Source organism: Boleophthalmus pectinirostris, unplaced genomic scaffold, assembly GCF_026225935.1.
Source record: "Boleophthalmus pectinirostris isolate CB_2022bp ecotype Guang Dong unplaced genomic scaffold, ASM2622593v1 HiC_scaffold_4, whole genome shotgun sequence".
In the NCBI taxonomy this organism is placed as follows: domain Eukaryota; kingdom Metazoa; phylum Chordata; class Actinopteri; order Gobiiformes; family Gobiidae; genus Boleophthalmus; species Boleophthalmus pectinirostris.
This window is the reverse complement of record NW_026571353.1, coordinates 39044878-39068669: the sequence shown is the minus strand read 5'-3', so window position 1 is coordinate 39068669 and position 23792 is coordinate 39044878. Positions and strand designations below refer to the sequence as shown.

Sequence of the window (23792 nt, the reverse complement as noted above, 5' to 3'; positions counted from 1 at the left end):
TTTTAGTCCTGTTTTAGTCCTGTTTTAGTCCTGTTTAGTCCTGTTAGTCCTGTTTTAGTCCTGTTTTCCTAGTCCTGGTTTTAGTCCTGTTTAGTCCTCCTGTTTTAGTCCTGTTTTAGTCCTGGTTTAGTCCTGGTTTAGTCCTGTTTTAGTCCTGTTTTAGTCCTCTTTAGTCCTGTTTTAGTCCTGTTTTAGTCCTGTTTTAGTCCTCTTTTAGTCCTGTTTTAGTCCTCTTCTGGCTCTAGTCCAGACCTACATTTTAACCAGACTTTAAACCCAGACTTTGTTTTTCTTATTGAACTACAAACATGTCCGCACAGGCCCGTCTCCTCGTCCTGATCCCAGCGCGGCTCCTCCTACGATGCGCCGGAGGGGACAAAAACCCCGGCGCTGTGTCGGGCCCCCGGGGGCCACACTCACAAGATGTTTCAGTGACATTTCCCATCGGACACATTTAAGCTGGAGCGTGTCCCTCCGGCTCCTCCGGCTCCTCCGGCTCCTCCGGCTCCGACAGGTTCAACGGGTCCAACTTAAGACGCGTTACGAGTTGAAGTTTAACAAGGGCCACCGGGTCAAGTCTGAGTCCTGGTTTAGTCCTGCTTTAGACCTGGTTTAGTCCTCGTTTAGATCCGGTTCAGCTTCACTATGGAAACGGGACTAAAGCAGGACTAAAACGAGACTAAAGCAGGACTAAAACAAGACTAAAGCAGGACTAAAACAAGACTAAAGCAGGACTAAAACAGGACTAAAACAAGACTGAAACCAGGACTAAAACAAGACTAAAACAGACTAAAGCAGGACTAAAACAAAGACTGACTAAAACAGGTCTAAAGCAGGACTAAAACAAGCTAAGGACTAAAACAAGAGGACTAAAACAAGAAAAGCCAGGACTAAAACAAAAGACCAGGACTAAAACAAACAAGACTAAAGGTAAAACTCAAAGGACTAAAAAACCAGACTAAAAGGACTAAAACAAGGACTAAAGAGACTAAAACGAGACTAAAGCAGGACTAAAACAAGACTAAAACAAGACTAAAACGGACTAAAACAGACTAAACAAGACTAAAAGCAGACTAAAAACAAGACTAAAAGAGACAAACAGAAGACTAAACAGGACTAAAACAAGACTAAAACGAGACTAAAACGAGACTAAAGCAGGACTAAAACAAAACAGGACTAAAACACTAAAACTAAGAAAGCAGGACTAAACAAGACTAAAACAAAAAACAGGACTAAACAGGACTAAAACAGGACTAAAACAAGTCTAAAGCAGGTCTAAAACAAGACTAAAACGAGACTAAAGCAGGACTAAAACAAGACTAAAACGAGACTAAATCAGGACTAAAGCAGGACTAAAACAGGACTAAAACGACAGGACTAAAACAACAACTAAAACAGGACTAAACAAGGACTAAAAGGACAAACCAGGACTAAACAGGAGGACTAAAGCAGGACTAAAAACTAAAGCGACTAAAACCAGGACTAAAACAGGACTAAAACAGGACTTAAACAGGTCTAAAACAGGACTAAAACAGGGCTAAACTAGATGAGACAAGACACTCCACAGGACCTTCCATTGTGCTGTGGATTGTGTGTTTGTTCTCGGTGTGTGTAATCCGGTGTAATCCGAGCTCGGTGTTTCTCGGTGTTTCTCGGTGTTTCTCGGTGTTTCTCGGCGTCTGTAGACTCGGCTCGGTGTTTCTCGGTGTTTCTCGGTGTTTCTCGGCGTCTGTAGACTCGGCTCGGTGTTTCTCGGTGTTTCTCGGTGTTTCTCGGCGTCTGTAGACTCGGCTCGGTGTTTTCTGTTTCTCGGTGTTTCCTCGGTGTTTCTCGTCTGTAGACTCGGCTCGGTGTTTCTCGGTGTTTCTCGGTCTGTCTCGGTGTTTCTCGGTGTTTCTCGTTGTTTCTCGTGTTTTCTCGGTTTCTCGGTAGACTCGGCTCGGTGTTTCGGCTCGTGTTAGACTCGGCTCGGTGTTTCTCTCGGTGTTTCGGTGTTTCTGTTTCTCGGCTCGCTGTAGACTCGACTCGGCTCGGGCAGGACGCTGTAATTAGCGTCTCCCTCGTTTGTGTGTGAATATTAATGTGGATGTGAATAATGCAGATGAATTATGGATGTTGTGCACTGAGGCCTGGAACACAAGACTCTCCCCCAGGAAATAAACACACACTTTTATTTTTGGATTAAGTCGTCTCCTCCTCATCAACACGAGGTGTAGGTCTGATCTAGTCCTGATTTAGTCCTATTTTAGTCCTGGTTTAGTCCTTGGTTTAGTCCTGGTTTAGTCCTGGTTTAGTCTTTGGTTTAGTTCTGGTTTTGTCCTGGTTCAGTCCCGGTCTAGTTCCCGGTTTTCTTCCCGGTTTGGTCCTGGTTCAGTTCTTGTGTTTTTACCATAGCAGGTGTTTTCTTGGTTTAGTCCTGGTTTAGTCCTGGTTTAGTTCCCTGGTTGGTTTAGTCCTGGTTTAGTCCTGAGTTTGGTTTTAGTTAGTCCTGTTTTAGTCCTGGTTTAGTCCTGGTTTAGTTGGTTCAGTCTTGGTTTTTACCGTTCAGGTGTTTTCCTGGTGGTTTAGTCCTGGTTTAGTCCTGGTTTAGTCCTGGTCCTGGTTTAGTCCTGGTTTAGTCCTGTCTCCTGGTTCAGTTTTGTGTGTTTTTAGTCCGTAGCCTGGTTAGGTGTTTTCTTGGTTTAGTCTGGTTTAGTAGTCCTGGTTTAGTCCTGGTCTTAGTCCTGGTTTAAGTCCTGGTTTAGTCTGGTGTTTTAGTCCGGCAGGTGTTTTTTGGTTTGTCCTGGTTTAGTCCTGGTCTAGTCCTGGTCTAGTCCTGGTCTAGTCCTGGTTCAGGTCTGGTGTTTTTACCGTAGCAGGTGTTTTCTTGGTTTAGTCCTGGTTTAGTCCTGGTTAGTCCTGGTCTAGTCCTGGTCTAGGTGGTCCTGTTGGCTGGTGTGGTCTTAGTCCTGGTTTAGTCCTGGTTAGTCCTGGTTCAGTCCTGGTCTTTCTGCAGGTGTTTTCTTGGTTTAGTCCTGGTTTAGTCCTGGTTTAGTCCTGGTCTAGTCCTGGTTCAGTCCTGGTTAGTCAGTCCTGGTGTTTTTTACCGTGCAGGTGTTTTTTAGTCCGTCCTGGTCTATCTTGGTGTTTACCGTTGGTCTAGTCCTGTCTGGTTCCTGGTTTGGTGTTTTTACCGTAGCAGGTGTTTTCTTGGTTTAGTCCTGGTTTAGTCCTGGTCTAGTCCTGGTTCAGTCCTGGTGTTTTTACCGTGGCAGGTGTTTTCTTGGTTTAGTCCTGGTTTAGTCCTGGTTTAGTCCTGGTCTAGTCCTGGTCTAGTCCTGGTTCAGTCCTGGTGTTTTTACCGTGGCAGGTGTTTTCTCGTGCGTAGTATCCGGTCTGGCAGTGGGACACACAGCGCCCCTGGTGGAGGAGGGGGGTGAGGCGGGAGCAGGACACACACTGGTCTTCAGACGGACCACGACACTCGGAGCAGGAAGTGTGACACTCTGCAAAACAACAACACACGTAAGTACTGCATTTAAGTATACATTCAAAGTATCTGTACTAGATACTTTTTACTTTTACTTCACTACATTTGAAAGCAAGTATCTGTACTTTCTACTGCACTACATTTTAGATTTGGACTAAAAGTATTTCTATTATTGTTTTTTTTTTTAATTATTATTAAATAGTACGTTTTTATTTCTGTGATACTTTTACTTTACTTCATTTTGCCCTGGTATCTGTATTTTTACTTAAGTAACAAAACTACTACTACAACTACTACAACTTACAACTACTACAACTTACTACTTACAACTATACTACTACTACTACTTACTACAACTACTAACTAAAACTACTACTCTGTACACAACTATTGAACTACTATACAACTACTACTCAACTACTACTACTACTTACAAAAACAACAACTACTACTACTACTACTACAACTACAGTAAGTCTTAGTATGACTACTTCAACTAGTACTACACCTACTTCAACTAAGACTATAACTACTACTTCAACTAGTACTACAACTATTACAGCAACATCTACTACTACTACTACAACTAGTACAGAAACAACAAGTACTACTACTACAACTTTTGTAGTAGTAGTAGTAGCAGTAGTACTTCAACGAGCATTACAACTACTACAACAGCAAAAACAAGTACTACTTCAACTACTACTACTCCCACTACAAAACAACAACAACTACTACTACTACTACTACAACTACAGCAAGTCTTAGTACGACTACTTCAACTAGTACTACAACTATTGCAACATCAACTACTACAACTACAACGACTACAAATACAACTACTACCCTTAGTACAACTAAAACTGCTACTACAACAACTACTACAACTACAAAGACAATGACAACAACTACTACTACTACTACTACTACTACTTCAACTAGCACTACAACTACTACTTCAAGTAGTACTGCAACAACAACAACAACAGAACAACAGGAACTACAACTACTACTGCTCTTACTTCAACCTCTACAACTACTACAACTATGACTGTTGCTGCTACTACAACTACTACAGCAGCAACGAGAACAAGTACTACTACTACACTACTGCTCTTACAACAACTTCTACAACTATGACTGCTGCTGCTACTACTACGAGTACTGCAGCAACAACAAGCATTACAACTACTACAACAACAAAAACAAGTACTACTTCAACTACTACTACTCCCACTACAAAAACAACAACCACTACTACTACTACTACATAAGTCTTAGTATGACTACTTCAAATACAACGACTACAAATACAACTACTACCCTGAGTATAACTACAACTGCTACTACAACAACTACTACAACTACTCCTACTACTTCTCCTACTACTACTCCTCCTACTACTCTCCTACTCCTACTCCTACTACTACTCCTACTACTACTACTCTCCTACTACTCCTACTACTACTCCAACTACTTCTCCTACTACTACCTATTACTACTACTCCTACTACTACTTACTCCTACTCCTACTCTCCTACTACTACTACTACTCCAACTACTTACTCCTACTACTACTCCAACTACTTCTCCTACTACTCTACCTCTACTTACTACTACTCCTACTACTACTACCTACTACTACTACTCCTACTACTACTACTACTACCTACTACTCTACTCCTACTCCTACTCCTACTACTCCTACTCCTACTCCTACTACTACTACTACTCCTACTACTCCTACTACTACTACTCCTACTACTCCTACTCCTACTACTACTACTACTACTACTACTCCTCCTACTACTCCTCCTCCTACTCCTACTCCTACTACTACTCCTACTACTACTACTACTACTCCTCCTCTACTACTACTACTACTCCTACTACTACTACTCCTACTCCTACTACCTACTCCTACTACTCCTACTACTACTACTCTCCTACTACTCTACTACTACTCCTACTACTCTACTCCTCCTCCTCCTACTACTACTACTCCTACTCCTACTACTCCTACTACTACTACTCTACTACTACTACTCCTCCTCTACTACTCCTACTACTACTCCTACTACTACTCCTACTACTACTACTACTCCTACTACTCCTACTACTACTACTACTCCTACTCCTACTACTACTACTACCTACTCCTACTACTACTACTCCTACTCCTACTCCTACTACTCCTACTCCTACTACCTACTACTACTACTACTACTACTCCTCCTACTACTCCTACTCCTACTACTACTCCTACTACTCCTACTACCTACTACTACTACTACTCCTACTCCTACTCCTACTCCTACTACTACTACTCCTACTCCTACTACCTACTACTACTACTACTACTACTACTACTACTCCTCCTCCTACTACTCCTACTACTACTACTACTACTACCTACTACTACTACTCCTACTACTACTCCTACTACTACTCTACTACTCCTACTACTACTACTACTCCTACTCCTACTACTCCTACTACTACTACTCCTACTACTCCTACTCCTACTACTACTACTACTACTACCTCCTACTACTACTACTACTACTCCTACTCCTCCTACTACTACTCTCCTACCTACTACACCCTACTCCTACTACTACTACTACTACTACTCCTACTCCTACTACTACAAGTACATCTCCAGCTCCAGTACTTTTTTTTGCCTCAGCTGAAGTTGTAACCCACAGAGTATTTTCACAGTCACGAACAGGAGCCAAAAACCGCTCGTGTATTTCCGTCTTTTCACGCGACGTGTTTATTTTTTCTCTCGGTGTGATTCTGAGGTGAGACCGACACCGACTCACGAGACGTTTTCAACAGAATCGTAAATGTCACGCAGATAAAGACGAGCGGCGAGTGTTCGGGGCGCAGGATCTGGAGCAGGATTTGGCCTCGAGAAAAACACACACAGGAGACACAGATGCACATTCTCCTCATTAACACGGAAATGTGATCTGGAAATGTCCAAAGTTCACGTGCGTTCATTAAAAAAACACAATCAAACTGGAACTGATTTAAGTTTTAAAAGTCGTTTAAAGGTCTAATATTACCCAAAATCGCACCTCGTGATGTCATGAAGTGGGAGTTTTCAATTGAACGGCTCCGTTTGCCTGAAAAAACGGATCCAGATGATTCTAGTGAAGGTGAGTGGAGTTTAGAAACACAGTGGAGCACTTCCTGTATCACCACTCAATGACATCACAAGGTGGAACAGAGTGTTTTCAGTTTCAGCTGTTTTTGTGTATAGGTTTAAATTTGCAAATACTACTACTACAACTACAATAACCACAAAATACTACAACTACGACTCTTACTACAACTATGACTATTTCAACTAGTACTACAACTAGTACTTCAACTAGCACTACAACTAGTACTTCAACTGGTACTACAACTAGTACTGCTACTACTACAACAACAACAACTACTACAACTACTGCTTCTGCTACTACTACTACAACCACTACAGCAACAACAACTACTACTAAAACTACTATAACTACTACTACAGCTACTACAACTACAACTGATACTACAACAACAACTACTACTACAACAACTACAATAATAACAACTACTACTACTACTACTACTACTACAACTACAACTACAACTACTACTCTTACTACAATTTCTACAACTATAACTACTGCTGCTACTACTACTAGTACTATTACAGCAACAACAACAAGTACTACTACTACTACTACATTGGCCACAACTACAACAACTACAGCTACTACTACTGCTACTACAATTGCTTCTACTCCTACTACTGCCTACTACTACTACTACTACTACTACTCCTACTACCTACTACTACTACTACTACTACTACTCCTACTACTACTACTACTACTCTACTACTCTACTACTACTACTACTACTACTACTACTACTACTACTCCTACTACTACTACTCTTACTCCTACTACTACTACTACTACCTACTACTACCTACTACTACTACTACTACTACTACTACTACTACTACTACTACTACTACTACTCTTACTCCTACTACTACTACTACTACTACTACTCCCTACTACTACTCTTACTCCTACTACTACTACTACTACTACTACTACTACTACTACTACTACTCTACTACTACTACTACTACTACTACTACTACTACTCTACTACTACTACCTACTACTACTACTACTACTACTCCTCCTACTACTACTACTCTACTACTACTACTACTACTACCTACTCTACTACTACTACTACTACTACTACTACTACTACTACTCCTACTCCTACTACTACTACTACTACTACTACTACTACTACTACTACTACTACTACTACTACTACTACTACTACTACTACTACTACTACTACTACTACTACTACTACTACTACTCCTACTACTACTACTACTACTACTACTACTACTACTACTACTACTACTACTACTCTTACTCTTTCACACATCCAGACTCTGAGTCGGTGGAAGTTTCCAGGTTTGTCGCTCAAACTCAAACACAGAGCAGATGTTTAATGCAGAAGTGTGAGGCCAGAAAAACACACACTGAACATCACACGGAGAGAAGAAGAAGAAGAAGAAGAAGAAGAAGAAGAAGAGGAGAGAAAGAGGAGGAGGAGGAGAGGAAGAGGAGAAGAGGAGGAAGAGGCTGGGGGCTCCAAAACAAACCAACACAAAAGGAGGAAGATGAAGGACGGGAGGGTCTGAAAGCAGCTGTCAATCAAACGGATTCTTCTGAAACGTCCAACAAAAAGTCTGAATCAAAACACGGACCTGTGAGAAAGAGGACTAAACCAGGACTAAACCAGGACTAAACCAGGACTAAACCAGGTCAAAACCAGGACTAAACCAGGTAAACCAGGTCTAAACAGGTCTAAACCAGGACTAAACCAGGACTAAACCAGGACTAAACCAGGACTAAACCAGGACTAAACCAGGACTAACCAGGACTAAACCAGGACTAAAGGACTAAACCAGGACTAAACCAGGACCAGGACTAAACCAGGACTAACTAAGGACTAAACCAGGTCTACTAAACCAGACTAACCAGACTAAAAACCAGGACTAAAGGACTAAACCAGGACTAAACCAGGACTAAACCAGGACTAAACCAGGTCTAAACCAGGTCTAAACCAGGACTAAACCAGGACTAAACCAGGACTAAACCAGGTAAACCAGGTCTAAACCAGGACTAAACCAGGACTAAACCAGGACTAAACCAGGACTAAACCAGACTAAACCAGGTCTAAACCAGGACTAAACCAGGACTAAACCAGGTCTAAACCAGGTAAACCAGGTCTAAACCAGGACTAAACCAGGACTAAACTAGGACAAACCAGGTCTAAACCAGGACTAAACCAGGACTAAACCAGGTCTAAACCAGGTCTAAACCAGGACTAAACCAGGACTAAACCAGGACTAAACCAGGACTAAACCAGGTCTAAACCAGGTCTAAACCAGGACTAAACCAGGACTAAACCAGGTCTAAACCAGGTCTAAACCAGGACTAAACCAGGACTAAACCAGGATTAAACCAGGACTAAACCAGGACTAAAACAGGATTAAAACAGGACTAAACCAGGACTAAACCAGGATTAAAACAGGACTAAACCAGGATTAAACCAGGACTAAACCAGGACTAACCAGGACTAAACCAGGTCTAAACCAGGTCTAAACCAGGACTAAAACCAGACTAAACCAGGTCTAAACCAGGTGTAAACCAGGACTAAACCAGGACTAAACCAGGATAAAACAGACTAAAACCAGGACTAAACCAGGTCTAAACCAGGTCTAAACTAAACCAGGATAACTACAGGACTAAACCAGGTCTAAACCAGGACTAAACCAGGACTAAACCAGGTCTAAACCAGGACTAAACCAGGACTAAACAGGACTAAACCAGGACTAAACCAGGTCTAAACCAGGTCTAAACCAGGACTAAACCAGGACTAAACCAGGAAAACTAAAACCAGGACTAAACCAGGACTAAACCAGGATTAAACCAGGATTAAACCAGGACTAATCCAGGAGTGTACTAAAACTAGACCAGGACTAAATCAGGACTAAAACATGTCTGAACTAGGGACGGGCATTCGATGAAATGTTCTTAATCGATCGTCGGAAGAATTAACGATCGATTATCGATTAATCATTAATGTTTTATATTAAAATGATCATCATTATTATTACTATCTGCACTAATCTGCATAAATAAATTCAACTTTACGACATATAAACATAACGACTCTAGATCCACATCAGCTGTTTGACATTATAATGTGTTTAATTCAGTTTTGTTCAAATCTCACAGAAACAAAACTTAAAACCACATCACTAATTTACATAAACTAAGTGAAGATAAAACTCCAGCTCTTGTGTCGCTGATGTGGTTCAACTTGTGTTGGATTAAAAGACATGACTCAGGTGAATACAGGTCAGTGTGACCAGATTTTGTGTTTGTCAAAACCAGGACAGCGTACGGGGAGGGGGGGCGGGGCCTCGTCATCCACATTGAGCGACTCTCACCTGGAAAAACTTTTTCCCACTGGACACAGAAACATATGTGCTGCTTTATCCACTGTGCACATGGACTCACACTTGTCCCAACGCAACGGAAAGTGTGGAATTTCTTCTACAAATCCTGGTTAAATCCACATTTGTGCTTCGGTTCGTTACAGACTGACCCACTGTTTGTGTCTCGCTCCTTCTGATGCAGAGACACATGTACACACCTGTTTGGTCACGACACACACACATACATTCAGTTTGTCCATTAAAATGAACGTAATCCATGAAATTCTTAATGATCAATTACGGATTCATCGATTAATCATGCCCATCCCTAGTGTGGAGGGTCTTAACCTAAACCAGGCCAGAGTGTTTACAGTGTGAACACAACAGAGTCCACAGTCCTGGACTCAATCTTCCTCTTCTAGACTCACTCGCTCCTCATCATGTGCAACAAGAGGATTCTGCCTCCTTTACCTTGGCCCCAGAACCCAGGCAATTTGTTTTTATGGCGTTTATCAGCAGATGTGATCCTGACGGGCGCCGCGCCAAAAGAAACGAATCCTGAGTAAAACCGAGGACGTGTTTGTGAAGAGAGAAAGAGACGAAGAAATAAACCCCGAGCAACGAAGGAAAGACGAACACGACAGGAAGAAGGACAGAAGTGTAACGGGACAGGACTAAACCAGGACTAAACCAGGACTAAACCAGGACTAAACCAGGACTAAACCAGGACTAAACAGGATTAAACAGGACTAAACCAGGACTAAACCAGGACTAAACCAGGACTAAACCAGGACTAAACAGGACTAAACCAGGACTAAACTAAACAGGACTAAACCAGGACTAAACCAGGACTAAACCAGGACTAAACCAGGACTAAACCAGGACTAAACCAAGGACTAAACCAAGGACTAAACCAGGACTAAACCAGGACTAAACCAGGACTAAACCAGGACTAAACCAGGACTAAACCAGGACTAAACCAGGACTAAACCAGGACTAAACCAGGACTAAGACTAAACCAGGACTAAACCAGGTCTAAACCAGGACTAAACCAGGACCAGGAACTAAACCAGGACTAAACCAGGACTAAACCAGGACTAAACCAGGACTAACCAGGACTAAACCAGGACTAAACCAGGACTAAACCAGGACTAAAACTAAACAGGACTAAACCAGGAAACTAAAACCAGGACTAAACCAGGACTAAACCAGGACTAAACCAGGACTAACCAGGACTAAACCAGGACTAACTAAACCAGGACTAAACCAGGACTAAACCACCTAGGACTAAAGGAAACCAGGACTAAAACCAGGACTTAAACCAGGACTAAACCAGGACTAAACCAGGACTAAACCAGGACTAAACAGGACTAAACCAGGACTAAACCACGACTAAACCAGGACTAAACCAGGACTAAACCAGGACTAAACCAGGACTAAACCAGGACTAAACAACAGGACTTAAACAGGACTAAACCAGGACTAAACCAGGACTAAAACAGGACTAAACTAGACTAAACCAGGATTTAAACAGGACTAAACCCAGGACTAAACAGGACTAAACAGGACAGGACTAAACCAGGACTAAACCAGGACTAAACAGGACTAAACCAGGACTAAACCAGGACTAAACCAGGACTAAACCAGGACTAAACCAGGACTAAACCAGGACTGAACCAGGACAGAGTCTGGAGACATTTTCTTGAACAAACCCAAATAATGGAGGCGATAAAAAGAGAAACGTTTAGTGAAAAGAGAAAGTGAAGTGGTGTTTTGATGAATGGAGGAGCTCGTCTCGTTCAAACTCCCAGAATACAAATGATCCAGAGGTCGACTTATTATTACTGAGACGCTAAAAACACCACAAAACGACAAATTAAACGGAAACCCAGAGCGGGACGCAAATGTTTCACTTTCCAATTACAGTTTAGGGTTTCAAACGTGCACAGAAAGAACAAATAAAACTCAAATAAATCAAGATGTTAGTGAAGAGAAAACAAGACGTAAACAAAAACATTCCAGGATTAAAGCTCCTCAATCCGTGTGTCGTTCGTTCATTCGTTTTTCAATATAAAACCAAAAATAAGAAAACGAAAAAACAAGTTTTCTTCACTATTTTTTTCCATAACCAAAATAAAAAAAAACAGATAATGATTTGTTTTTTCAGTTTTCGATTTTGTGTTTAAATGAAAAATGGAATAAAAACGGATAACTGCCGTTTCCCGTTTACGTGACGTCCGTGACTGCGATGCCGAACTTTTGCACCGCATACGGACTGAACCAGGACTGATCCTGGTCCGGGGACAAGACCGGGACTGAGACCGGGACCAGAACATTTTAATCGCCAAACAGTGAAAATATTAAATGTGTCGCATAAAAAGAGTTTCCTTCAACTGAACAAACAACAAAACTGTAGCTGTAACAAAATAATTTAGTAAAATATATTTAAAAAAAATACTCTTGATGATGTATCGATACAGCAGTCCACGATATCGATACTGTATCATCACATTAAACAATATGATTTTTGCCGAGCCCTACCAAACAATATCTGAATTTGTGGTATTTGTACTTCTCATGACAAAAGAGTCAGCAGAGTCCACAGAACGACGTAATCACAGGAAACACAAGGAAAGATCTCACATTATTGTTCAAAATGGACTTTTAATGTCATAGTGTTGTAGTCGAGACTAACTGAGACCAAGACCAGTCCGAGACCACAGGGTCCCGAGACCAGGACAAGACCAAGACCACTGAGGGGCGAGACTAAGACAAGACCGAGACTTTTGAAGGTTGAGTCCGAGACGAGACTGAGACTACGCCCCATCGAGACCAAATCAAGACCATCTTTATCATTTTCTACATTTATTTGTGTTTTACAGTTATTTTGGCACATATGCCATATTTTTCCAACTATAAGGTGCACTGGATTATAAAAACATTAAGCAAAGCAATATTCTGACAATCCATCCAGAGGTGCGGCCTCGTAGTTTACCAAAGTCGTACTAAAACATTTTGACAGATTTTTGAGCGGTTCGAGGTCAGTAAACACAACCAGAATTAATACATAAGATGCACCGGATTTATAAGGAGCACTGTCGATTTTTGAGAAAATTAAAGGATTTTAAGTGTGCCTTAGATTTCCGAAAAATACAGTATATCAATGTTTATATAAATCTGTCTCAATTTTATCACTCGTCGAGTGTCAGACCTCGAGACCGAGACAAGACAGAGTCCAAACACAGTCGAGCCCAAGACGAGGCCAAGACTAGGGACGGGCATTTGATTAAATTTTCTTAATCGATCATCGGAAGAATTAACGATCGATTATCGATTAATCATTAATGTTTTTATATTAAAATGATCATCATTATTATTACTATCTGCACTAATCTGCATAAATAAATTCAACTTTACGACATATAAACATAACGACTCTAGATCCACATCAGCTGTTTGACATTATAATGTGTTTAATTCAGTTTTGTTCAAATCTCACAGAAACAAAACTTAAAACCACATCACTAATTTACATAAACTAAGTGAAGATAAAACTCCAGCTCTTGTGTCGCTGATGTGGTTCAACTTGTGTTGGATTAAAAGACATGACTCAGGTGAATACAGGTCAGTGTGACCAGATTTGTGTTTGTCAAAACCAGGACAGCGTACGGGGGCAGGGGGGCGGGGCCTCGTCATCCACATTGAGCGACTCTCACCTGGAAAAACTTTTTCCCACTGGACACAGAAACATATGTGCTGCTTTATCCACTGTGCACATGGACTCACACTTGTCCCAACGCAACGGAAAGTGTGGAATTTCTTCTACAAATCCTGGTTAAATCCACATTTGTGCTTCGGTTCGTTACAGACTGACCCACTGTTTGTGTCTCGCTCCTTCTGATGCAGAGACACATGTACACACCTGTTTGGTCACGACACACACACATACATTCAGTTTGTCCATTAAAATGAACGGAATCCATGAAATTCTTAATGATCAATTATCGATTAATCGACTAATCATGCCCATCCCTAACCAAGACCGTAAAAAAAGAAGACGCTTGGACTCGGTCTTGACTCGGTCTCAAGGTCTAACACTCGATGAGTGATAAATTGAGATCAGTTTATAAAAAATTTAAAATATATGTCTCAGTCTCATCACAGTCTTGGCCTTTAAAAGTCTTGGTCTTGTCCTGGTCTCGGGACCCTGTGGTCTCGTCCTGGTCTCGGGACCCTGTGGTCTTGGACTGGTCTTGGTTCTTACACCAACAGTACAGACATCGGCCTGTACATTTATACAATATGAAGCAACATAAACACTTTCTATCTGTTCATCTCTCTCTCTCTCTCTCTCTCTTTCTCTCTCTCTCTGTGTCTCTATCTCTTCCTTTTTTGCCTCCTCTCTCTCTCTCTCTCTCTCTCTCTTTGTCTCTCTGTCTGTTTCTCTCTGTTCAGACATTTACATCCTTAAATCTCGACTCTGGTCCAGGCCTTTTTATTTCTGAAGGGCTGATCAGACACAGAGAGAGAGAAAGAGAGAGAGGGATGAAGAGAGAGAGAGAGGGATGAAGAGAGAGAGAGAGAAGAGGATAAGAGGTGACAGGGAGATAAAGAGGTTGGAGCTTTGCATTCCGTGTCTCACATTTCCTCGGACAAACTCTGCCTGTAAACGACACGATATGAAACAACTCACACTCCTCCTCCTCCTCCTCCTCCTCTCTATCTATTCTCTCTCTCCCTCTCTCCATCTCCCTCTCTTTCTCTCTGTCTCTCTCTCTCTCTCTCTACTGCATCCCCTTAAATCTCTCCTGCGTTCAGCCCATTTGTCCTGATTTATTCTGGAAGGGCTGAGAGAGAAACACAAAAAAAGAAAGAGAGAGAAAGAAGAGAGTCAAACAAGAAGAGAGCGAGAAGAGAGGGAGATAGAACGGAAAGAGAAAGAGAGAAAGGAGGGTGAGAGAGTGAGAAGAGAGGGAAAGAACAGAGAGACAAAGAGAGTGAGAGAAGACAAGACACGAACAAGGAAGAGAGAAAGAGAGAGAGAAGATAAGACACAGAGAAGAGAGCAAGAAGAGAGGGAGAGAGAAAAGAAAGAGAGAAAGAGCGAGGAGGGAAAGAGAGTGAGAAGAGACGGAGAAAAGATAAGATACCAAGAAAGAAGAGAGAGAAAAAGAAAGAGGGAGAGAAGACAAGATATGAAGAGAGAGAGAAAGGGAGAGGGAGAGAAAGAAGATAAGATACCAAGAAGAGAGAGAGAGAGAGAGAAGAGAAGAAAGAATAGAGGGGGAGAGAGAGAGAAGAGAAGAAAGAGAGAGAGGATAAGACACTAAAGAAAGAAAGAAGAGAGAGAGAAGAGACGGCGAAAGAGAAAGACAAAAGACAGAAACAGAGAGAGAAAACACAGACGTGGATGAGAAGAGACGGAGCGATAAAACACACACACCAGGACCAGGACTAAACCAGGACTAAACCAGGTCTAAACCAGGACTAAACCAGGACTAAACCAGGACTAAACTAAGACTAAACCAGGTCTAAACCAGGACTAAACCAGGTCTAAACCAGGACTAAACCAGGTCTAAACCAGGACTAAACCAGGACTAAACCAGGACTAAACCAGGTCTAAACCAGGACTAAACCAGGACTAAACCAGGACTAAACCAGGACTAAACCAGGTCTAAACCAGGTCCTAAACCAGGACTAAACCAGGACTAAACCAGGACTAAACCAGGACTAAACCAGGTCTAAACCAGGACTAAAACCAGGACTAAACCAGGACTAAACCAGGACTAAACCAGGTCTAAACCAGGACTAAACCAGGACTAAACCAGGACTAAACCAGAACTAAACCAGGACTAAAACCAGGACTAAACCAGGACTAAACCAGGACTAAACCAGGACTAAACCAGGTCTAAACCAGGTCTAAACCAGGACTAAACCAGGACTAAACCAGGACTAAACCAGGACTAAAACCAGGTCTAAACCAGGTCTAAACCAGGACTAAACCAGGACCAGGACTAAACCAGGACTAAACCAGGTCTAAACCAGGTCTAAACCAGGACTAAACCAGGACTAAACCAGGTCTAAACCAGGACTAAACCAGGTCTAAACCAGGACTAAACCAGGTCTAAACCAAGACTAAACCAGAACTAAACTAAGATTAAACCAGGACTAAACCAGGTCTAAACCAGGACTAAACCAGGACTAAACCAGGACTAAACTAAGATTAAACCAGGACTAAACCAGGACTAAACTAAGATTAAACCAGGACTAAACCAGGACTAAACCAGGACTAAACTAGGACTAAACTAGGACTGAACAAGGACTAAACTAAGATTAAACCAGGACTAAACCAGGACTAAACTAAGATTAAACCAGGACTAAACCAGGTCTAAACCAGGACTAAACCAGGACTAAACTAAGATTAAACCAGGACTAAACCAGGTCTAAACCAGGACTAAACCAGGACTAAACTAAGATTAAACCAGGACTAAACCAGGACTAAACTAAGATTAAACCAGGACTAAACCAGGACTAAACCAGGACTAAACCAGGACTAAACTAGGACTAAACTAGGACTGAACAAGGACTAAACCAGGACTAAACCAGGGCTAAACTAGGATTGAACCAGGACTAAACCAGGACTAAACCAGGTCTAAACCAGGACTAAACCAGGACTAAACCGATTTTCTACATCTCCGTTTTCTTTCTCTCCGTTTCTCTGCTGTAGATAAAATAATAATGAGATAAATTCATTTCTTCGGCGGCGACACTTCGACCTCGTTTCATTTCAAACTGTAAAAGAGGCGAGTGTCTCATTTTGTTCCGTTTCCTTTTTTGCGCCGAAGTTTTTTTCAAATCAAACTTCTGTAAAGAGTCTTTCAGCAGGTGGTGAACTCCAACAGAACTCGCTCTGATATTACAGCCTGAGCAGGAGACGGAGGTGAAGACAAAACCGGAAAAAAAAAAAAAAAAAAAAGGACAAATATCTTCCCCACGATCCAGAGTCACTGAAGAGAAAATCTGGTTTAGATTCTGGTTTAATGGTTCAATAAGAAACACGATCGTCTCCAGTGACGTTTAAGTCAAGGTGGAAGTTTCCTCATAACCAAGACTGGTCCTGGTCTCGGTCCCGGTCTGGTCCGGTCTGGTCCTGGTCCCGGTCTGGTCCTGGTCTCGGTCCCGGTCTGGTCCTGGTCCCGGTCTGGTCCTGGTCTCGGTCCCGGTCTGGTCCTGGTCTCGGTCCAGGTCTCACTTTGGTCTCCGTCCCGGTCTCGGTCCTGGTCTCGATCTCGGTCTCAGTCCTGGTCTCAGTCCCAGTCTGGTCCTGGTCTCGGGTCCCGGTCTGGTCCTGGTCTCGGTCCCGGTCTGGTCCTGGTCTCGGTCCCGGTCTGGTCCTGGTCTCAGTCCCGGTCTGGTCCTGGTCTCAGTCCCGGTCTCGGTCCCGGTCTCGGTCCCGGTCTGGTCCTGGTCTCAGTCCCGGTCTGGTCCTGGTCTCGGTCCAGGTCTCACTTTGGTCTCCGTCCCGGTCTCGGTCTTGGTCTCGATCTCGGTCTCAGTCCTGGTCTCAGTCCTGGTCTCGATCTCGATCTCGGTCTCAGTCCCGGTCTGGTCCCGGTCTTGGTCTCACTTCCGGTCTCGGTCTTGGTCTCAGTCCTGGCCTCAGTCCCGGTCTGGTCCCGGTCTCGGTCCAGGTCTCACTTCCGGTCTCGGTCTTGGTCTCGGTCCTGGCCTCAGTCCTGGCCTCAGTCCCGGTCTCGGTCCTGGCCTCAGTCCCGGTCTCGGTGCTGGCCTCAGTCCCGGTCTCGGTCCTGGCCTCAGTCCCGGTCTCGGTCCTGGCCTCAGTCCCGGTCTCGGTCCTGGCCTCAGTCCTGGCCTCAGTCCTGGTCTCAGTCCCGGTCCCGGTCTCGGTCTCAGTCCCGGCCTCAGTCCCGGTCTCAGTCCTGGTCTCAGTCCCGGTCTCGGTCTCGGTCTCAGTCCCGGCCTCAGTCCCGGTCTCGGTCCTGGTCTCAGTCCCGGTCTCGGTCTCGGTCCTGGCCTCAGTCCTGGTCTCAGTCCCGGCCTCAGTCCCGGCCTCAGTCCTGGCCTCAGTCCCGGTCTCGGTCCTGGCCTTGGTCCCGGTCTCGGTCCCGGTCTCAGTCCCGGTCTCAGTCCCGGTCTCGGTCCCGGTCTCAGTCCCGGTCTCAGTCCCGGTCTCGGCACCGGCCTCAGTCCCGGTCTCAGTCTCGGTCTCAGTCCCGGTCTCGGTCCTGGTCTCAGTTCTTAGTTTCATTAATAACAGAAAGTAAACTGGATTATCTCATTAAGAACTTGTGCCCAAACCTAAAGTCCAAAGTCTTAGTCCTGGTCCAGTTCTGATGTAGTCCTGCCTTAAATGTGGTTTTGTCCCGGATCAAGTCTAGACTTTTTATTTATTTACAGCTGCATTTCAATTTTAGTCCAACATCCTTCAGAATTGTTCAGACGAGTCGTTTCCCCCAGACTTATTTTCTATATTCAAAATGTAACAATGTTTCTTTAAAATAAGACAAACAAACAGAAGAAACAAAGACCCAAAGAACCAGGACTAAACCAGGTCTAAACCAGGACTAAACCAGGAATAAACCAGGTCTAAACCAGGTCTAAACCAGGTCTAAACCAGGACTAAACCAGGACTAAACCAGGACTAAACCAGGACTAAACCAGGTCTAAACCAGGACTAAACCAGGTCTAAACCAGGACTAAACCAGGTCTAAACCAGGAAAAGGTCTAAACCAGGACTAAACCAGGACTAAACCAGGTCTAAACCAGGTCTAAACCAGGTCTAAACCAGGACTAAACCAGGACTAACAGGTCTAAACCAGGACTAAACCAGGACTAAACCAGGAAAAAAACCAGGTCTAAAACCAGGTCTAAACCAGGACTAAACCAGGACTAAACCAGGTCTAAACCAGGTCTAAACCAGGTCTAAACCAGGACTAAACCAGGACTAAACCAGGTTAAACCAGGACTAAACTAAACCAGGGACTAAACCAGGACTAAACCAGGTCTAAACCAGGTCTAAACCAGGTCTAAACCAGGACTAAACCAGGACTAAACCAGGTCTAAACCAGGTCTAAACCAGGACTAAAAAAATGACTAAACCAGGACTAAACCAGGACTAAACCAGGACTAAACCAGGACTAAACCAGGACTAAAAAAATGACTAAACCAGGACTAAACCAGGTCTAAACCAGGTCTAAACCAGGACTAAACCAGGACTAAACCAGGACTAAACCAGGTCTAAACCAGGACTAAACCAGGTCTAAACCAGGACTAAACCAGGACTAAACCAGGACTAAACCAGGACTAAACCAGGACTAAACCAGGTAAACTAAACCACTAAACAGGACTAAACCAGGAAAACCAGGACTAAACCAGGACTAAACCAGGACTAAACCAGGACTAAACCAGGTCTAAACCAGGACTAAAAAAATGTCTAAACCAGGTCTAACTCGCCCCACCACCACCACCCGAACCTCAATTATTATTATTATTAATATTTTTTAGATGTAGGATATCGTTTATTTATCAACTGAATAAAGGCAATCAGAACGTAAACACAGACAACAGTCCGACCGAGCCCACCGGACTTCGGTCTCGGTTTCCATGCTCTACTTCATATATGTGAAGTCATTCAAAAGTGTAAACAATGTAAAAAAAAAACATTAAGTAGTAGTAAACATTTAAAAAAAAATAAAAAAAATGAATGAGGCAGTGTGTCCAAACTAAAACAAAAAAGAAAAAAAAAGGTAATCCAAATTATTCCTCACTTCCCTTATGCATTCAGAGCATCTTAACTATTCACCAAGATGAGTTTATTGTTCTCAACTCTTAGAGACCACTGGCATGCTAACGTGCACTTCCTGATCATCTGACAATAAAGACTTTACACAGAAGACTTTATCCTGACCTCAAGATTCTGCTCAAACACAAATAAACGGGGGAAACTGGGAACTCAGTCAGGCTCTTGTGATTCAATAATGTCACAAAAAACTTAGAAAAGACGTGAAGTAATTTGAGCCGAAACAGAAACAATCAAATGTGCGGGATTGGACCAGTAATGGAGAAAATATTAACTCTAATCCAATAAAGAGACAAAAGAACCGACGCTGCGAGAATAAACACAGAGATGGAAAACGGCGCAGCTCAAACACGAGAAACAAACTCTCGACTCTGCGGCGTTTTTTCAAGATTTAAAAAAAGACTGTGGATGTTCAGTTGTCGAAGATGTGATCGTGTTTAAGGGTTGTACAGAGGATTTTCCAGCGACTGTTCGTTGTTCGTCCTTTTTCAGATGTTGTAAAAGTAGAAATGCCTCCTCCTTACTCTAGAATAGAGCCCGACCGATATGGATTTTGCTGTGGCCGATATGAAACCGATATAATGGGAGTTGGAGCTGCCGATATAATCGCCGATATATTTAGTGATTTAAAAATTCACTGTAAATGTTGAATTGTTTAAAAAACTTAGGTTTGGCTCTGGTGGATTTTAAATTGGGTTTATTTAGGCAACATTTATTGTTATTCTGCCTCTTTACATCATATTTACAGACAGTAGGTTGGTTTAATGGCATTTTTGCATCACATTCTAGACACTAGTGATGGGGATTCCAGTTCTTTTTAGAGAACCGGCTCTTTTGGCTCGGCTCACTAAAAGCTGCTGGTTCTTTTGGCTCCCAAGTGGCTCTTCAGATTGTTTTGTTGCAAGCAGGTCTAAAGCAGGACTGAATCAGGACTGAACCAGGTCTAAACCAGGACTGAAAAAGGACTAAACCAGGACTTTATTTTATGCTAAATTACAGTCAAATATGCTCGTTTTTGTTTTAATCCTACGTACACGCAAATTTCTCAAAGTTTTGTTTTTAGCCGCTGCCGCTGTCAAACCACGAATCACGCGGCGTGAAGAGAAAAAAAAGTGAGAGAAAGAGAAAACACGGCTCCCAATAAGGATCAGGCTCCTGTCGTTCCCTTCAAAGAGCCGGTTCTAAGAGTCATTTCGTTCGCAACGAACTCATAACTAGTAAAGAAAGTAGCGCTATTAGCCTTTAGCCGTAAATACGTGCGCGCCGCAGTAATTAATTATATGCGCAAATGTCATAATTCACACGTCTGTTCACAGCTCATTTACATATCAGTGCAGGTCCAGTAACAAATATACGGCCAATATAGTCACTTTACAATAGACCAATAGAAAACAGTCTGTTTATGTGCGGGAGCTACAGCAGCTAACCCATAACAAATGACAAAAACTAGCTTCAGAGTCGACATATTTTCAACACTCAGCGTCACACAGGCTCCTCCCACATCACAAGTCTGAACTAATAAATGTCCTTTTAATCCAGACTCAAACCGATTGTCCGTAAAAAGAAAATAATCTCAGTGTTTGGATCTGTGTCTGCAGGTGTAAACAAACACATGTGAGTGACGCGACTCTGTGGTGTGTTCAGGGACAGTACGACACACACACAGACAAATGACTCCACAGATAAATACTGATGTGGAGCCACATATTAGGACATTTATCTGTCTGTAAATTGGATTAAATGAACAGAATGTAGAGAGTCTAAGATTTATAATGAGGTATAACATGCCCACGTGAAATATCGGCCCCTATCAGCAAGCATATCGGCCGATAGCCGATATGCTTGCTGATATGGAGTATCGGCTATCGGCCGATATGCAGCCATATAATATCGGCTATCGGCCGATATATCGGTCGGGCTCTACTCTAGAATTCACGCTGGTTTACAGCCGGTGCACATTTAGAATCGCTCTTGAAGTTTTATGTCCACGAGTGATTCAGCGACCGACCCGTCAGTCTTTAGACCCTTCGTTTTCGGCTTCAGTCGCGCCATCGCTGGATTGAATCTCCAAGAATCACCTCAGTTTGGCTTTGCTACTTTTCCCCTTCTCTTCTTCTTTCAACGACCTCATAAACAGACTTTCTTTTGCGGAGAACTGGATGTGGGTTTTCGTCTGCCATCGCAACAAACTTTGTGCAAACGACAAGGAAGCTACAGTACAAAATTCGCCAAGAATCACTGTGTTGGTGGAGTAAACGGCGTCTCGTTTACGTGGAATCACGTGTGAGAGGCAGAGAAACATAAACCACGTAATCCCAGCGCGCCGCAAGTCAGGTACACTAGAAACCTGAAGAGTTTGATTGACAACCTACACAGCCAATAGATAATGAGATAATGAGGCAGCATCGTTCTCTATTGCCTGATGTTTTTCTGGCCCCACCACGTCCACAGCTGATGGATTTTTATTCTTTTTTTTTTTTGGTTCATCATAATTCCAGGGCTGCTGCGTCTCTGTAATGCTACTTTGAACATTCAGTGACAATTTTAAACAAAAGAAATCCTCCATACAACCTTTAAATAAATGACATATTTATATCGAGAGGTTCTTGGTTGAACTTTTGACTTTTAACTTCAAATAAACCCTCTGAAATGAATTGTGTGTTTTGTGTATAGTTAACCTGATTCATCACACGGTTTCACTTTGTGGAAATGGTGTGACCTCGCAGCATTAGGATTCATTCGCTCAACAGTAGGTGGGTACTTTTTTTATTTAACCAGTCACTGTTATGTGGTTGTGACGTATGTAAAGCTCCATTAACGGGGTGAACTGGTATATTAAGCTTTTCCCTAATCCCAAAGGAAGAAGAACAATAACGTCTTTCCCCTTGATAAAATTCACCAAACATTCTCTTTGTTCCGGCTTTAAATCCTCGATCTCGGGAATCGTTGACAACACAGAATATATGACTCTTCTCTGATTGGCTGATGCCTGAACTCAAACTTCTGTGGTTTGTTTAAACCGTCTAGTGTTTTCTGATTCCTGATCGAGTCACTGGAGAGAAATGAAACTGAGCGGAGGCACTAGGTGGCGCCGGCCTGGACAGTGTATATTAGGGTGGTCCAAAAAAAAGTTTTTTAAGATTCTCTAGATTAGAACTCTGCGTTTGGTTCCGTATGTGGCCAAAATATTTGTGTCCAAATTTTATGCAAAGTAATTAAGATTTAGAGGTTTGCCAAGACATTTGAAAATTGTACCACGGGTTTCAACCTTTTTCCTCCTGTGAGTTTCTTTACAAAACAAAAATGTCACAGAGCTGCTCATTTTAGCAGCCGCAAGAAACTGAGACAATTCTAAGAAAGAGGAAAGTCTTTGGGTACAGTTTGACGCCTATAAAACATAAACATTTGTCCATTTATTAGTTCACAAAGTTCAAATTGACACATTTACATTGGTAAAATGGTAATAGTCGTGTAATTAACCACATGTTTGTTATTCAGCACAATGGTATAAGTCAGAAATGTCTTGGTGATCTACTTGGAAGGCAGTGGCCCTGGTCTAAACTATAAAATAGATCCAAATAAATAAGACCTATTTGAATAATTTGTCATTTTATTCTGCAAACACAAACTTAGTCTCCATAAATTTGACTTGAAAATGCAAAATGAGTCAATTTCCAGAAAACTTCATGCAGCTTGAGCAAACTCCAAAACATCGACTTTTTCTTCCAAATTTCTCCCCAAATCATCTTTTGGAGTTAAAACCTAACGCAGGTTCTACTCGAGGTTATGTGTAACTTTACTTTTACCACCAGATTTTGATGGACCAGCCCAGTGTGTCGCGTGCCGTGTGTCGTGTGTCGTTTGTTGTGTGTCGCGTGCCGCGTGTCGTGTGTCGTGTGTCGTGTGCCGCGTGTCGCGTGCCGCGTGTCGTGTGTCGCGTGCCGCGTGTCGCGTGCCGCGTGTCGTGTGTC

The 23792-nt window shown here is 42.7% G+C and overlaps 1 protein-coding gene across 1 annotated transcript in view; it reads right to left on the bottom strand.

The window, feature by feature from the left end:
* fras1 (Fraser extracellular matrix complex subunit 1) overlaps positions 1–23792 on the bottom strand; it is a 607084-nt gene that overhangs the window by 482062 nt on the left and 101230 nt on the right. The window contains exon 16 of the mRNA XM_055161976.1: positions 3342–3485. Within this exon, the coding sequence (XP_055017951.1) occupies positions 3342–3485 (144 nt within the window). The remainder of the gene's footprint in view (positions 1–3341; positions 3486–23792) is intronic.